This window comes from Anopheles merus, chromosome 2L, assembly GCF_017562075.2.
Source record: "Anopheles merus strain MAF chromosome 2L, AmerM5.1, whole genome shotgun sequence".
In the NCBI taxonomy this organism is placed as follows: domain Eukaryota; kingdom Metazoa; phylum Arthropoda; class Insecta; order Diptera; family Culicidae; genus Anopheles; species Anopheles merus.
The window spans coordinates 27244421-27260318 of record NC_054083.1 but is presented as its reverse complement, the minus strand read 5'-3'; the positions used below and the strand labels follow the sequence as shown (position 1 = coordinate 27260318).

At 46.6% G+C, this 15898-nt stretch overlaps 5 protein-coding genes across 13 annotated transcripts in view; 2 read left to right on the top strand and 3 right to left on the bottom strand.

The window, feature by feature from the left end:
* Positions 1-30: 30 nt before the first annotated feature.
* LOC121591499 (protein Asterix) lies at positions 31-763 on the bottom strand. The gene is made up of 3 exons (XM_041912089.1): positions 652-763; positions 451-575; positions 31-370 (listed from the first exon to the last, which is right to left on the bottom strand). Exons 2-3 carry the CDS (start codon positions 569-571, stop codon positions 162-164), a joined length of 330 nt encoding a protein of 109 aa, XP_041768023.1. The 5' UTR covers positions 572-575; positions 652-763; the 3' UTR covers positions 31-161.
* A 293-nt stretch (positions 764-1056) lies between these two features.
* LOC121591496 (ubiquitin thioesterase OTU1) lies at positions 1057-2740 on the top strand. The gene is made up of 3 exons (XM_041912075.1): positions 1057-1688; positions 1779-2110; positions 2219-2740. The coding sequence occupies exons 1-3, from the start codon at positions 1286-1288 to the stop codon at positions 2429-2431; spliced, it is 948 nt and encodes a 315-aa protein (XP_041768009.1). The 5' UTR covers positions 1057-1285; the 3' UTR covers positions 2432-2740.
* LOC121591495 (general transcription factor IIF subunit 2) lies at positions 2668-3772 on the bottom strand. The gene has a single exon (XM_041912074.1). The coding sequence runs from the start codon at positions 3611-3613 to the stop codon at positions 2795-2797; it is 819 nt and encodes a 272-aa protein (XP_041768008.1). The 5' UTR covers positions 3614-3772; the 3' UTR covers positions 2668-2794.
* An 80-nt stretch (positions 3773-3852) lies between these two features.
* Positions 3853-5708, bottom strand: LOC121591494. 4 transcript variants are annotated; one of them, XM_041912069.1, is made up of 5 exons: positions 5536-5708; positions 5395-5477; positions 5080-5316; positions 4782-5002; positions 3858-4688 (listed from the first exon to the last, which is right to left on the bottom strand). In XM_041912069.1, the coding sequence occupies exons 1-5, from the start codon at positions 5581-5583 to the stop codon at positions 4105-4107; spliced, it is 1173 nt and encodes a 390-aa protein (XP_041768003.1). In that variant the 5' UTR covers positions 5584-5708; the 3' UTR covers positions 3858-4104. The 4 variants fall into 4 exon arrangements, with proteins under 4 accessions (XP_041768007.1, XP_041768003.1, XP_041768001.1 ...); XM_041912067.1 differs by having other exon boundaries at positions 3860-5002; XM_041912068.1 differs by having other exon boundaries at positions 3863-5002; positions 5395-5489; positions 5551-5708.
* A 2213-nt stretch (positions 5709-7921) lies between these two features.
* LOC121591885 overlaps positions 7922-15898 on the top strand; it is a 136839-nt gene continuing 128862 nt past the window's right edge. For 3 of the 6 annotated variants that reach the window (XM_041912937.1, XM_041912936.1, XM_041912935.1), the window contains exons 1-2: positions 14439-14811; positions 15526-15877. The gene's annotated coding sequence lies outside the window, so the exon portion shown is untranslated. The other 3 variants (XM_041912939.1, XM_041912940.1, XM_041912938.1) reach the window with 3 other exon arrangements.

The following is a 15898-nucleotide window of genomic DNA, read 5'->3' as shown; positions in this document are numbered from 1 at the left end:
TGCCTATTCGAAACGGTGCACAACTTTGTCCACTGTACCATAAGACCGGGATGGTTAATCTTATTCAAAAAAGGTGTTGCTTAAATCGATTGTTTCTGTGTGCTTTGGACATACGATAGTGTGTTTTTGTATGTGTGTACCGTTTCCCGAGCCGTCCAAAACTACATCGACTGCCAGGGCGGTGTCATCGGTGTCGGGTTCTGAAGATACGACATCACGACGGCACTAACGCTGAGCATGAACGAGGACAGCACCTGTTTGGCATCGTCTGAAATCCGGGAGTTAGCGAAGCTAATGCAGGAACAGTACAGCGCCAGCCAGGCGCACCATTTCAACTTCATCATGAGACCACACATGGAGAATATCATACCTATGCACGGGAGGGAACGTGTGGCAAGTATTAGGCAGCAGTCGACTAGAGACAAATGAAGCAACCGAGGCAAAACATACCCAAGATATTCATGTAATCTGGCATTAGATCGTCCCCTACTCCGGCACCCTGGTTGGCCGAGTCGACGGGTTTGTAGCGGTGCACCTTCTCTGGGCGGCGCGGATTGATTAGTAGCGTCATTGTTCTATGGAAATGGCGAATAAAGAATCTTATAAGAAAAGGATAGAGCGATAATTTCATTTAGAATTGTTCATTTTTACCTGAATTGGGGTAGAAAATTGTGTTCAATTCGACCAATTGAGAGATATCCGCTGACCGTGACAGCTGACCGCAAAGTGGCACCAAAATAAGGTGGAAATTTGACGTTTCTTCGTCCGTAGCAGTAATGATAAACAAGTTGAAATTAATTATTTTTTGTTTTTAAAACTAATGACCATACACTACAAAAAATAGTGCCAGTTAGTAGTTGAAATCATCATTACAAAATCAAATGCTTGATTTACAATTGTATTTTATCTCTAAACAAAACTATAATATGTACCGTCATCCACGCGATTAATCGGAGACATAAAATAAGCTGCTGGTTGCTTGCAAAAAATGTCCTCGTTACTTATTTTCTTACACGCGTACCCCCATATCACTTGCGCAACGTCAAACGTCATTGTTGATTATTTTTAATTTATTTCGGGAAAACAACCAGGAAGAGAGAAAAACAACACTTTAGGAACCATTGGAAAATTAGCGAATCCATCACAGAGAACCATTACATGACACTCACTGCGTAGCGTGTGGCGCACCATCGAGGCATTCTGCAGCATAATTTCCCACCTGTGTGGTCCCGTACGCCTTCCACACCAGCAGTGATAGCGCGCTAGACACCACACCTAACCAGGGATGGGGTTTTCACTGAAGCTCAAAACCAAATCGGGCCAGCAGCATATTGTGAGCAAGCTGGCGGAAACGACGACCGTCGGTGACCTGAAGACGCGGATCGTCGAGCTGACCAACATTCCGGGCGACGCGCTGCACGTCGTGCTTGGATTTCCCCCGTTCAAACCGCTCGACCTGTCGAACGAAGCGAACCAGGTGCTCGCGTCGGGCATCAGCAATGGCGATACGCTGATCGTAGAGGAAAAGTCGCTGACCGAGGAGGAGCGCAAGCAGCTGGAAGCGACGAAGCGGCTGGAGCAGGACGAGAAGCTGGCAAAGGAGCTGGCGGCCCAGGGCACGGACAGTGGCGGTATACTGCTGAAGTGCGTCGTACCGTCCGATAACTCTTGCCTGTTCACGAGCATAGGTAAGGGAGGGTTGGTGGAAGAGATTAGTCGTGTTTGCGCGTCACCCAGCTGTTTGCTTCATTCTCATTGTTTCTCATTCCATTCGCCAGGGTACGTTATCACGGGAAAGGTTGACCCGGACGGTGCTCAGTACATGAGGCAGATAATCGCCAGCACAGTGAACGGCGACAAGCACGAGTACAACGAGGGAATCCTCGGACGGCCGAATGATGAATACTGTGCCTGGATACTGCAGCCCGAATCGTGGGGCGGTGCGATCGAAGTGTCCATCCTGTCTGCGTACTACGGGCTCGAGTTTGACGTGGTCGATATCACGAATGCCATCATCAACCGGTTCGGCGAGGACAAGAACTATGGCATGCGCGGGTTCCTGCTGTTCGACGGCATTCACTACGACCCTCTGTACCTGGAATCAACGAACGTGAGTAAATGCCACTTTGTAAATTCAAAACAAAAACGTCACTGGACCCGCAATTTGCTGTGGTTTCGTCTCCTGTATCGTTCACCAATCGACCATGCCTCATTTTAGGGTGACGCACCAAAGACGATCTTCCCAATCGAAGACCAATCGGTGTACCAGCAGGCGGAACAGCTAGCCAAGGAAGCCAAATCTGCCCGCCAGTACACGGACGTGAACAAGTTCACCCTCAAGTGCATAGACTGCGACTGCTTCCTCAAGGGCCAGGTGGAGGCGCAACAGCACGCGCAAAAGACGGGCCACGTTAACTTTGGCGAGGTTTAACCGGGGGGGATGCTTCAATCGCCTTTTGTAGCTTCTCTTCCCAAATTGTGACACAAATCTTCGCTCTAGGTTTTCCCCAACAGGTTGGTGCAATTGTGTATGTCTGGTTTTCGGAATAGTAGCATTGATTTTATCACTCCCCTTTCCCGTTTCGAAGTGTACTCGTCGCGTTACGGGCGCAAACACACACACACACGTATCCACTCAGGTTTGGAAAATGCTCTACTTCTTTTTTAGCCCCATTTTGTTTGTGTATTTATGTTAAATAACCGCGTGAATAAACATCGTGCATCAGTTCGCAGCAGCTTGTCCGGCCGCGTACCCGTGTTAACGCCAGACGGAAAGCGCCATATCACATCCACCTCAGTCGCTATCACTGTCCGACATCGTGTCCTTCGGCGTGTCGTCGTCCTTCTTGTCGTCCTCCTTGTAGTGCCGGTACTCCTTCTTCAGCTCCCACATGTTTTTGTGCGGGTTTTTCATGTTGTAGTCGCACACCTCCTTCAGTATCTCCTTCAGGTAGCTGATCGGTTGCCGCGTAATGCGCACCAGATCCTTAATGTTGTAATACTGGTGCTTCTCGAACGCGTTGAACAGCATGTCGAGCACGGCGTTCTTGTCGTCCCGGCTCTTCTTGCCCTCCGCCTTCTTGCGCTCCCGGTCCTCGATGTTGTGCTTGTGGTCGGAGACGGGCTTGTAGTTGTGCACGATCTTCTCGAGCGACTTCACCTGCCGGGCCGGCTGGGACGCTTTGCGGATCGATTCGAGCTTCATCTTCATGTAGCAGTGGTCGGCGTACGGGCGGCACTCCAGCTTCTGCACGATCCGGCCCTCCATGTACTGCTTCTCGCACTCCGGCACCGGATCGTCCCGCGTGGTCGTAACGGCGTGCGAAAACACGCCGAGCGTCTGCTTGGTCACGACCGACACGTCCAGCCGGTGGTCGCGCGGTATCTCCTCGGCCGGATCGATGTTGATGACCGCGTCGGACAGCGTCAGCGACACCTGCGCCTTCTGGCCGACCTGTTTGGAAATCTTCAGCTTGCCCACCTCAATGTTGCCCGGTGCCTTTTCCCACTTGTTGGCAATGTACTTCGGCACCTTCACCAGCCACACGCCGCGGCCCGCGTTCGACAGGTCGAGCTCCTTGTCGACGCGAATCGCTTCCGCTTCCTTGGACATTGGGACTGCCGGGTGCGGACAAGCGTGCGAAAACAATGGGAAACCCTCGGGGGAAAAACAAACTGTGTGGAAAACGTATCTGCGTTTTCTAGGGGTACCGCGCGCGTCTTCACCTTTCGCTTGCTTCTGTGGTACGTCGTTTGACAGATGTGCGGAACGTGCGACAGTGTTGGTGCGAACATCTGGGAGCGCAAGAAGCGTGACAGATCGGTAGTGGAAAAGAGAAGGAAAATATTGTTTACATTTTTTTCTTCGACAGCATGACAACATCAAGCGGTTCAATGCGAATTAGTTAATTTATTCGTCTTAGCTATGTGGGAAAAATCTCCATCGTCCGAACAAAAATGTATGCTTTAATTTAAAGAACAGTTTCACATGCCTTGGACACGCAATCGGATGCAATACTCGCAATATTCCGGCGTACGAGGACTTCGAATCCTCCGATGGGAACACAACCGCTGTTTTCAGGACCTCTCTACCAGCTAACTTCCTCAAACAATCCGGAACACATTATCCGTCAGCCGGGTAATCAGCGGACCTAGCACTGCCGGTTCTAACGAATCTCCCCACAGCTTCTGCAAAAAGCGTTCCGCTTCCTCTATGGCATTGACATTGCTCGGTTCGTGCATGCCAGCTGCCTTGGCCATATCGAGGGTTAGATAAATGACCGCCCTGCCCACCAGTGGCTCTTGGGTGTCACAAATCGTGTGAAATGCTCGAGCAGACCGTGCCGGCACATCTTCAAGATTTCGCACCAGCATTACGTTTCGCTTCCGCAAGGCTTCCTTTTGCTGCGCCACGAACACGCCAAAGTCTTGCTGGATGTCGGAGCGCTTGAAGTGTGCTCCGGGCAGCCGGATCGCGTCCGTGTTCCCGAAGTGACTGGTCGTTACCGCGATCACACTGTCAATGAGCCCATCCAGTATATCGGTGGGGCCGTAGTGGAGGAACAGTATGGTTCCGGGTTCAGGATTGTCGACGGTGGTGATGGCACGCCGGACACTAACGTTCAGCATCTGCCATAGGTTTTGATCTACGGTTGGGTAGGTGGTTCCTAGCTTATAGAATGATTCACCTTCAACCGGTTTGTACCGGTTTTGTAGAATGAAACAAAAGAAGAAGGCAATTATAATAACTATCAATCCACCAATCCAGGCTCTCCGTCTACTTTTCTCCATTTCCAGCTTTGGTGCAGGTGTCGGCTTTTCATTTGAGTTTGCTGTATCGCTTCGTACTTGTTCCTCATGGGGAGCATAGTTTCCAGGAGATTTTAAATAAATGTCCTCATCATCCGTGCATTCGCCGACAGTCGCCGAGTCAATACGCTCGGGAGCAAAAGTAGTCGAAACGTTTTTATTTCCCTCTGAACTATGCATGTTTCCATTCGTGCTGTAATGGCAAAGCAACAGCTTTAGAAACAGCTTACATTCCTTTGGTCACGCCTAACCAGTCCAATATTTACTTACGTCATGTTCGGGCCTGGTGTGTTGGCTCTATCACGATAATTGTTTTTCTGTGCTTTCTTTGAGTTTGCTGGCTTTTTTCGCACTTGTTCCTCTTGGGGAGCATAGCTTCCTTCCCTGTTAAAAGAAGGATCCTCATCATCCGTGCATTCGGCGACAGCAGACGAATTGTTACGCTCGGAAGTAAAAGTAGACGCCGCATTGTTATTTCCCTCTGAACCATTGATGTCTCCGTCTGTGCTGTAATGGCAAACAAATGGGCATTGTAAAGAAGTTCTCTTCCTTTGGCCATGTTTAACCGGTGCATTATTTACTTACGTCATGTTCGGGCCTGTTGTGTTAGCTCTGATCGACACCAGGTGTTCTGGACCGTTCCGCAAGGGAGGGCGTTTCGTTGGACCCTGAAATTGTATCTGTGTAATTGATACGTTAGATAGACGTTATTGGCGATAAGCTTACGTAGGCGAATTGTACCCCGTTCGAAGAACCTGCGTTGTTTGTCGGCATACTGCACCCCTGTTTCGTCCGCTATCAAAACAAACCCGGTTCATGAGCAGTGGCTTGAAGTGGCAAATAAGTCTTCTCTGCACCACCACCACCATCCAACACGTCCAGTGGATGCTCTTCTTCTCCCTTTCGCACAGCGAAATGACAACAAACGCCGGATTATTCGAACATCACGGATGATCGGGAGCGTTTGATGGAAGGGCAAAGAAAAGACACACGTGCCATGTGGAGTTGAACGGCATTGTTCAGTGTAGTGAACCGCGAATTACTGGTAAAAAAACACATTTTTTTTAAATATCTGCTTGAAGGCTTTTTACTGACAATAATCCACTATTCACCCCAAACCTGCAAGTTTTATTCTAATAACAATTGAATTGATTAAACCGCCCATTTTGTCAGTTGGGCAATTTAAACTAGTGGTGGGAGCTCGGAATTGGACCTACCCGATTCCGATTCCGTATTCGGAATCAGTTCCGAAGCCATTTCAGATGTTGGAATCGATTCCGATTCCGGAGTTCATTCCAGAGATTATTCCAGAGCCGATTCCGCAGTCGTCTCCGGAATCGATTCTACGATCAGAATCGGCTCTGGAATCGAAATCGACCTGGAAATCGCAATTTGCTCGGGTAACTCCGGAATCAGGATTGACTCCAGAAATGGGATTAGCTCCGGAATGAGAATTAGTTCTTGAAATAAGAACCCAAGTAGCCTTAAGAAACTCTATTTGATTATTAACAGTTTTTTAAAGCCTTTAAAAATCAAATAGAGTTTCTTAAGAGAATATGACATTTGCCAGCGTTACATCATAACGACGTATTCCGTTACACTCGTTTTTGTTCGATTCGGGTTACTATAACACACAGTGTTTTTCAAATTTTATGTACACCATTTCCAATTTATTCAATATTCGGAAAATCATTTTTCATTCTTATTTATGTAATAATGCGTATTTATTTTTACACCAAACTATTTTTTTATTAACTGTTTGAAAACTATGTGTTTTCTTTTATTCCTCTATTTGAAGCTGCGGTGATAATAAAAAAAGAATTTAAAAATAAAAAATTAATATTTCATATTTTCAAATAATACATGTGAAGAGTTTGATAAAGGGTATGAAATATTTGCAAATGAGAAATTTTTTCATAAAAATGTATATTTTCTTGGGCAAAATAATATGCTCTTGATGACGATAATTTTTGAGACATACTGTACATGGTCACGTACATGGCGCCTCCATTTCTTATGTCAAAAAGTTCGTCAAGCTTCGTGTGTGTAGCTTGTGTGTAGATGGCAACAAAACCAAGCGTCTGCGACAACTTTTATCAGCTATTGTTTAATTTGTGTGTCATCATGATTTTATAACAGGTCAGTGTATCGATATTACCATTATCTTCACATGAGCTACATAAGTTTTATATTCCGCAGCATATTTGATTTGGATAGCGTTTGGACATCATGCTTTTCGTACACGGCTGCAGCTGACCTCCATGCTGATATAATGGAAGAAACCCATGGAATGAAAGAAACTTATGTGATACAGTGACAATATGCAGTGACAAAACGATGAAATGTCGAATAAAAGTATTTGTGGTGAATTTATGCATTTATTCCATGAAATATTAACACCTTCTGTTGTAACTTAACGAAGATCTAGCAAATGCATATAGAATGAGACAGAGCAATACAGCCATCTCTGTCGATTTGTTCGTTGAGTTTGATATTTTTCGTTAAAAATACCGGCGAAATTTGAATTTTTAACGAAGCCAGGAAAGCGTTACGCAGTGTTTTAAGCCCTGAAATTACTGCTGTATGGAAAGCTAAAAGTAATACTTTTAGGCATACTTTTAACGGTTTCTTAACAGAATTGTGCTACTTGGGAAGTTTCAGAAGCGTAATCAGTCCAGGAATCTCCATGAGAATGGCTGGTATTATTGAATCCGTTCGTAGCGGCGGCTTACGTCCCGACTCTCATTTTCCTAACTTACTAGATGGTTGCTACAGTTATTCACCGCGGCGTTGTAGGACCGGGCTCATGAAATGTGTTGCCATCCCTAGAGTTTGATTTGGGCGTCGTACGTTCGCGCTACGAACGGATTCAATAATTCAAGCCAGTGGATCGTTAACTAGTAAATTTTGATTCTTTGCGGTTATCAATACGTAGCATCAATGGACCCAAGCGTCTATTCTTATGGAGATGCCGAAACCGACTCCGTTTCGAAACCGATTCTGATTTCGGAGCCATTTTCAAATCCTGATTCCAGACCTTCATTTTCAAACTTTCATTTTTCCCATCACTAATTTAAACGTCCAAGCAGGCTACGAAAAATGTCCGTGTGTGTTGTGTTGTTGTGCCATCCCCACTGTAGAGCAGCAATTCAGTGCAGTGATACTATTTTCCTTCGTGCTTCCGCAAAAGTATTACTACCTCGGGAACGAACGCAACGCTTCTGTGGCAAAAAAGCGCCAAAACATAGCTGCCATTCCGGAAAGCAGGCACACGGCGACTCGCACCAACTGCGCAGGAACGAACGATGCGTCCGCGGCAACACTCGGGTGAATGTTTTTAGCGCACAGATGATACTTTCGCCTGCCAGGATCGGGTCGGGGGAGGACCAGCCCTTACAGTTAGTCGTCCGCTCGGCATTCCGTCGCGTGTGTGCCCTTTTGTGTTGCTGATTGCGGTAGGTTGTCCCGATTCCCAGCAGTCGACCGGGGGTATTCGTCGCGTTCGGATGTCCGGATCGGTGTGCGTAGGACAACGACGCTTCCGGTTAGTACACGCGGCCGCGAATCTTACGCATGCGAGAGCTTACGATTCTGTGACCCAGACACATGTGTGTCCTTAGTTCAAAGGGGTGCATAAACAGTGTAAGTGAATGTGTGTGTGTGTGTGTGCGCGCTGTATATTACGACGGAAAGGAATGAACCGTAATCCGGGTGGCCCATTACGGGTGAACAATCTTCACAATCTTCCATCCTTAGTGCTGTGTGAGTGTGTGCAAGCGAAAGGGCAGCTCATAAGTAGCCCCGTTCCCTTCAAGTGACGACAATCGCACACGTGTTTATGGTTGTGGTGTGCGGTTTTTTTTGTTGTTGGTTGGATTACTGTACGACCGTTTGCAGGAATTTGACACAGCCCATCGTGGCCAGCCGTGAAATCGTGAATCTCCTCCAGAAGACGACAGACAGCAGCATCTAGTAGCCCCGGGTGAGTGTTGCTGCCTGGAGTGCTTTTACTTCCGGATCGGCATCCATCCTTTCTGGTCCTTCTGGGAGGCGAGGGGAGGGAAAAACAGCATTGATTAATGTGCACGACGTGTGGTTCCGACGGGTGGTTGGGTTTTGGTCGTTTCCGGTGAAAAAGTTGAACATTACCGTGTGCGGGTGCCCGCTCTCATTTGGGAGGGTGGGGAGGCGAAACGGCACATTTGGGGGTTTGCGGCCATGGATGGGAAGTGCTTACTGTGGCCCCGACTGTATTGTCTGCTGGTGGAGCTGGTGGAGCATTTTCGGTCGTAACTCGTGTTAGCCGCTCCTGGCCGTCCGGGTGTTGTGGTCGAGCACGAGTCAATGAGCTCCTGTGTGTGTGGTAGTGGAAAAAAAAACAACCGTAACCATTTCCATTTCCAGCAAAACCGAGAGAAAGTAGCCTTCTGTGGGTTGATTTATTTTCACCTGACCGTGCGCGGACGTAGAACCTGCGGCAGAACAGTAGCGTGGGACAGCGCCATTCGGACCAAACACACATGGAAGCGCATATTTAAAGTCATCAAAAACAAGCGAATTTGGAAACTATCCAACTGGCTGGGCGGGCGCCCCAAAACTTGCCGTTATAATTTGTCCCGATTTTTTCTTCTTCCCTTCCTAGCGAAAACAATCCAAACACACGCTGGTGCACACAACTCGAAACGTAACCGATCGACCGACCACACGATGGCGCACGAGGCGAAAGGTGTGAAAGTTAAATTTTGATTTATGATCTTATTTATGGCGGAACTTTCTCACCCATCCAGCGCGAAAGATAAAAGGACCAGTGCCAGCGGGCAAATACTCTTCCGCCCAAATGTACTGGGAAACCCATTCCGATCGTCATTAATGGGAGGACGAACGAACAAACAGTGGCGCGGTGTGCAGTGCAGAAGCTAACCAACCCCGAGGCCTCATATTTCAGCCCGGGAAATTGGTGGCTGCTCGCTCGCTGGCTGGCTTGGCTGTTCGATTTCCCTCCAGGCATAGCGGCCCGAAGACCGACTCCAGCGCCACGTCTTCTCCCCTCCGTTGTAATGGAATTTTTAATCAGAAATTAACTGCTTCTCGGGTGTAGTAGTTCGTTATGAGCGAACCAGACTGTATAACCAAGGCCTACTCCTCCCCGTTGGTTAGGCTTGTCCTCCCGGCGGGAGGCTTCGAAATAGAGCTGTTACATTGCCTCAGCGGAAACGGAAACACATTAAAAAGCAAAGAAAGGCATTTAAATCAATGAAACATCTTTGCCGACGCCTGAGACAATGGGAATCTCATTAATTAAATTAGCTGCAGCATTCGGCCCGGCTGGTTTTGGCTTTTCCGTCGGCGGTGGGGTACAATCACCCCTTTTGGAAAATTAATATTTATGGGTCATGGTGTGTTATGAATGACCGCGCTGTAAAAGCATTGAAAGTACATTTTGAAAGACGTTTAGCAAAACCGTGCTTGAGGAAGCATGTTTGAGTCGTCTAGCGCCACGTCCTGATTGCGTCGTATGATAACAGCTGACTAGCCACCAAACCCAACAAACCCGCTTCCAACCAAGTGTCAGGGCTTATAATTCCATTTAACGTTCTCTCTATGACACTTTGGTATCGTTAGGGCGCGCTGCTAACTTTTATCAATTAGTTCCCTGCCGGGACAGTGTGTGCTCCGCTGCCTGATGCTGCCTGGGAAGTAACGCATGGTGCAGCAACTATAGCACACCGGGCGCTATGTGTGTAACGCCCCGGAAACCCCCGGAACGCATTATCTGGCGCAGTCATCTATGCAAATTGAGTCATCCACTCTGCCTCTGTCACACGCTTTTACAGAACCGGGTTTCACCGAAGCTAGCTCCTAGCTTCTCCGAGCACGAGCTCTCGAGCACGTGAGTGACAAGGCGCCTCCATTAAATGGACTCTCCTGCCAAGCTAGGGCTGAAGAAAACGGACCGAAAAGTGACACGTTTTGCATTCGGGATCATTTTCACACGGTGATGTGGTTGTGGCTGTGGGTCTCAAATGAAGGGGCACATAGCACACACACACATGTTGCGCACATACATCAACCGTTCGCGGCGGGGTGACGATGTCAGCCGCAGGGCATCGAAGGCATAAAGGCGCATCGTTTCATCATCGTTTGCCTTTCCCACTCGCTGCACGGCCAGTACGTCAAGCGACACTGAATGCATCTTCAAAATTTATCCCAGTAACATTAAACAGCAGCAGCAGCAAGAAGAAAAAAAAGGACGTAGAAGGCTGAAGGACGAACGGCTCGTGTTGTTGGTGCCTGACTTTGTTACACGTGGTCGTCGTCGTCGTCGTCGCCGTCGTCGGGAGGGAGGGAGAGTTTTGTCCTAGATTGGCCTAGACTTGGTCCCGGCGGGAACCGCTAGATACGCAACCGGTGCCGCTGTAGTGTTGTCTTTTCAAAACGAGCTCTTCGTTCTGGCAGAAGCTCCCGCGGGACAGATATTCACCCCTGCTTTCTTCCTGCTCTTTCTACCCCAGCACACTGCACGGTGCACCGTGGACACTCGGTCGCACGGCCTTTTCACACAGAATGTTGCAAAAAGACGGACGCGCTGAAAAGCGATCCCTATCTCGGCTGTGTGTGTGTACTGATGATGGTAAGCGATGTCTTAATCATGGCACACACACACAAACACTCCCGTCACTTCATGGCAAGGAGATAAAGCATCTCTCTATGTGTGTATGGCACGTCTTGCGCGGCTGTGAGTGATTCCAGTCCTGTCGGTTGGCTAGCTTCGTTTTTTCTTTCCTTCTGGCAGGCTCTTGTCCCGTGCTCTTTTCCAACAATTTTGTGCGATGGTTGTCGCATTACTTGGAAGTAGCGCACGACCTTTCCATCGTGCCCGAAGGACCGAACCTGGAAGCGTTAACTTAATTTCCGCCTCGGAGAGGCTTAGCTTTTACTAGAATGGACGTGATTTCGTTGCAGGAGTTTGTTATATTGTGAGTTTTGTTGTTGTTGTTGTATCACTTGTACGAGCTTGAAACTTTGCGATAATATCGTCGTACATGGTGGTACCGTTGATGGGGGTAAAGTGATGATGGAAGTCAAAAGGATGACGATGTTCGACACTGAGCCTATGTCGGTTTGGAATACAATGAAGAGCGGGAAAAAAATCGCGTTGTAACAAAATGTAGAGTTGACTTAAACAGGGAGCAAAAAAAGGCACTCCTCCCCTTGGGAAATAGTTCACAGAACTGACTTACAACAGTTTTAATCGGATTAATATTATCATTTTTGCCATTTTGTATGGTGAAAGAGTACGACCAGCAAGTACAATTTGATCTTGGTGGTATGTTTTTCTACTCTTTGCATGGGGAACTGAAGAACCCAAGGAAAGGGCGTACCACTCGTAAGAGTGGCAGGGGTGTCTTATCCTTTTTTCCACGTACAAAGAAAAATAAGGAAGATGCAGCGGATTTTGCAAACTTCCTCAAGGAAGGTGAGTGCCTTTATTCGCCTCCTGCCCGAGTTTGGCTTTGCTCCACTCACACCACGGCACGTGATCGGATTATGAAAATGAAACAAAAGATACTCCCCAAAGGCAAAGGGGAGCTTGGAAGAAGAATTATGTTGCTAGAATGGGTTCTTTCTCGCTGTTGAACTTTCATTATTGTCCCTTTTTTTTGGTACATCTTTCTTCCCATTCGTATGTTTTGGTATGAGTTGCTGTTGCTTGCTGGTTGGGTCCCCTTCGTTGAGGTTAATTTATTGTCAATTCACGTGTACTCTTTGCGTTGCCTATTTTATGGCGAGACGATTGTATATCGTTTAAATCATTTGCTTTGTTTGTCTTCCTTGTGTTGGGCGCCCCTTTTACATTCTTTTTTTTACTTATTTGATTTTGGATGAACGATTCACTCATTTTGGGATTTTTTTTGTTTCATTGCTTTGTTTCGTTTCTTGCAGATTCGTTTTGCTTATTTTATTACCTGTTCATGACGTTTTTTGTTTTTCATGTTTACTCATTTTCGGTTCTATTTTGCACTGTTTGTGCTTAATTAACTTTAACCTACACTTTCTTATTTATCAACATGTTTTTACCGGGTTTTTTTTAAACATTATCATGCTTCTCTCCTATTTTCTATTGTCTCTTTTTTCATATATTTCGTGTGTTTTACATGTTGCATGTTATTTTATTTGTTTACTTTGTTGGTTCTATTTATTACGTCTTTCTTTAACATTATTTTATTTATCTTTTTTTTAAATTATATAACCCTCTTGCATTCGATTTACTAATGATTATGTAATCTTTCTTAATTAATATGCTACTCATTTTATTACGATTTACTTCTTTCACATAGTTTCTTTTCGATTTGTTTATTAATATCCTGTCCTTTTCCCTTCCTTCCATGTGATTTACTCACTTCAAGTAGAGTGTTTTATTTCAAGAGTCTTTCTTATGGGGTTTCCTTGTAAAACAGCATTATTTTCATCTTTCTCTCTCTCTCTCTCTCTCTCTCTCTCTTTCTCTCTCTCTATCTCTTTCTCTCTTCCCTGCTCGCTCAATGAGTGGTGTCAACAATGGATGAATTAAATTTACTTTCAAATTAAATTTACTTCCCGTTTCACCTCCAGAAGCTTTCATTTCCTCCTTGCACAGTGAAGAGCATAGCTCGTGGTGGCTTCTTTCCGACACTTTGCACCGCAAAAATGTGGAAAAAAGGCGGAATGCTGCGGGGGAAAGGTGCATACACACGCAAACATCGCCTGAGATGTTTTGAACAGCAACGGATTCACTGTTTTCAACACAAACACACACACAGTGCTATTACCGCGGCCGCGGCTTGTCGACTTTTTGATCGAAAGCTTCGAAAGCACACACCGACACACCGACCTTGTGTCGCACACTTTTCTTCGCGTCGCCTGTCCTTCCTTCTCCCCCATTCGGGTTGGCCTGGCTTTGTGCGACACAGTTCTGGAGAATGGGTTTCGATGGAAAATCCATTTCCTGCTTCCGGAAGGACTCGGGATTGGGAATGCGTTCCGCCCTTTTTTTTCCTTCATCCATTGTTGTTTTCTCCTTTCTTTTCAACAGCCCCGTTCCCCATTCCACTGTGGGCTGTAGGTTGCTGTTGAAGAATTATTTTTCTCCCTCCTTAGCCCCTCCCTTAGCCCCTCTGACACTCTGCTCGGGCCGGTTGGCGATCGAGTTGACAGCACAATCAGAGTAACAAAAAAAAAAAAAGAGAGAGAGAGAGAAATGGAAGCAAAAACGAATAGTGGAACCGTGTCGATTGTGTAATCATTCGCAGGGTGTGTTTGGAGTGAAATTTTTAATAACGACACACCGTGCGGCGGGGGGAGTGAAAAAGTTCCGCGTAAACAGCGTGTTTGCGTGCGGAGAAAGCAGAAACGAAAGCAGAGAGAAAAAAATGTCCTTCCTTTAGCCTTCTGACGAATCGGTTCCACGCCGGATGCACATCCATAATTCATGCTAATTGAAGCTAAACTTTTCCCCTTACTTTTTAGGCGATTGCTGCTGCTGCTGCTGCTGCTGCTGCGCGGACGACTTTGAACGACGCGCAAAACCGTGTGGCCGGACCCGAAGTTTTGAGCATTTGCTGGAACGAGGCCCTTCCCGTTGGGCAAGTTTTCCGCTTTGCTACAAGTTGTTAAACGTTGTTCATTTTCATTTGCAGTCGCGCACTGTACACAGTGTTCGTTGCGCTAGCTTGTCCTAGCAGTGGACGCGTTCCCATTGAATGATTTAGCAAAACTGAAAACTAGCGAGCTAGGCTAGTGCCACCGCTCCACACAATACTAAGCACCACAGTTCCACGGTGTGAATGTCGATAAATTGCAGCTGTAGATGCTGGCTGACGCTTGTCAACCTCTCAAATGTTCAAATGTTCCCCCTGCTCGAAAGACATTGGAGGGCAGCAGCGAGGAGGGGTTAAAACAAGAAAATGCTAAAGAAAAACACACAAACTGCATCGACGGAAAGTGCAGCGTCGAGTGATGCAGGTAATGCTAGGCAGTAGAAACGGCCCTGCCGTAGTAGAGTTGCTGAAGAGGCGTGGTGGAAACTTTCGACAACGAAATGCTTTCACCTACTGTGAAGTCGTTCTTCGTTTTTCGCTCTCGCAGGCGTTCGACAAGGACATTTGTAGGTGCTCGAATAAGTGTCTCGAGAACAAAAGAAAAAAGAGTTCGAGAAGCTATGTGGGTTGGAAAATGGGGATTGAAATGTAACAAACAATAACAAAAAATGGAAAGTTTTCCATTGGACATCGTCTGCATCATCATGTGTGTGTCTGTGTGTGGTCCATGCTTCATGCGTGTTGCATTTTCCGGGAATGGCATTTTTTCCTTCCATTCAATCCCATGAAAGCGCTTTTCTTTCGTGTAAACATTGCTGCTCCACACGGCAGTAAATCATTGCGATGTTGGATGATGATGGCAGTGATGATGATGATAAGCTCCTGTACTTCAAAGTTGATTGAAGAGGGCTATGGGAGCGCGATGTAGGAGTGAGGTTGCTAATAGGAACCACCTGGCGTCCTAGACAAAACTTTACCAAGAGTAATTAGCTTAAACGCACTGAATTATTCAGTTTTTTTTTCATTCTATAAAAGCAAAAAAAGGAAGCGGAATTGAAAACAACGTGGAGAGTGCTTTTAAAGCTAATTAATCAAGAAAATTAATGATTATTTTCCTTCCCTCTGTTTAAAACGGTAGACCGGTGGTAATCCTTCGCAATCCACTACGGTCGCATGGTCATCAAAGGATGCTGTGCGAATGGGCTGCTTTAAAAGGCTTTCGTTACAATCAAAATAGAAAAAGATCTTGCTGTTTCGGTAATAAATTTTTTAGCTTTCAAAATTTTTGTGAAAAAAAAACTCCATGCGTAGGGTATGAAAAGTGCAGCTGAAGATGAGGAACCACACCCGCTCGTGCGGTACTGTCACGCGGACACACCGTACAGTGAGCTGATTTGTCCGATTTGCTGGGAGCTGCTGTCGAAGGACGTTTGCATTACCTGCTGCGGGCATATCTTTCACGCCGATTGTTTGCTGCAGTGGTTCGAGTGGTAACGTAGACTATCAACAAA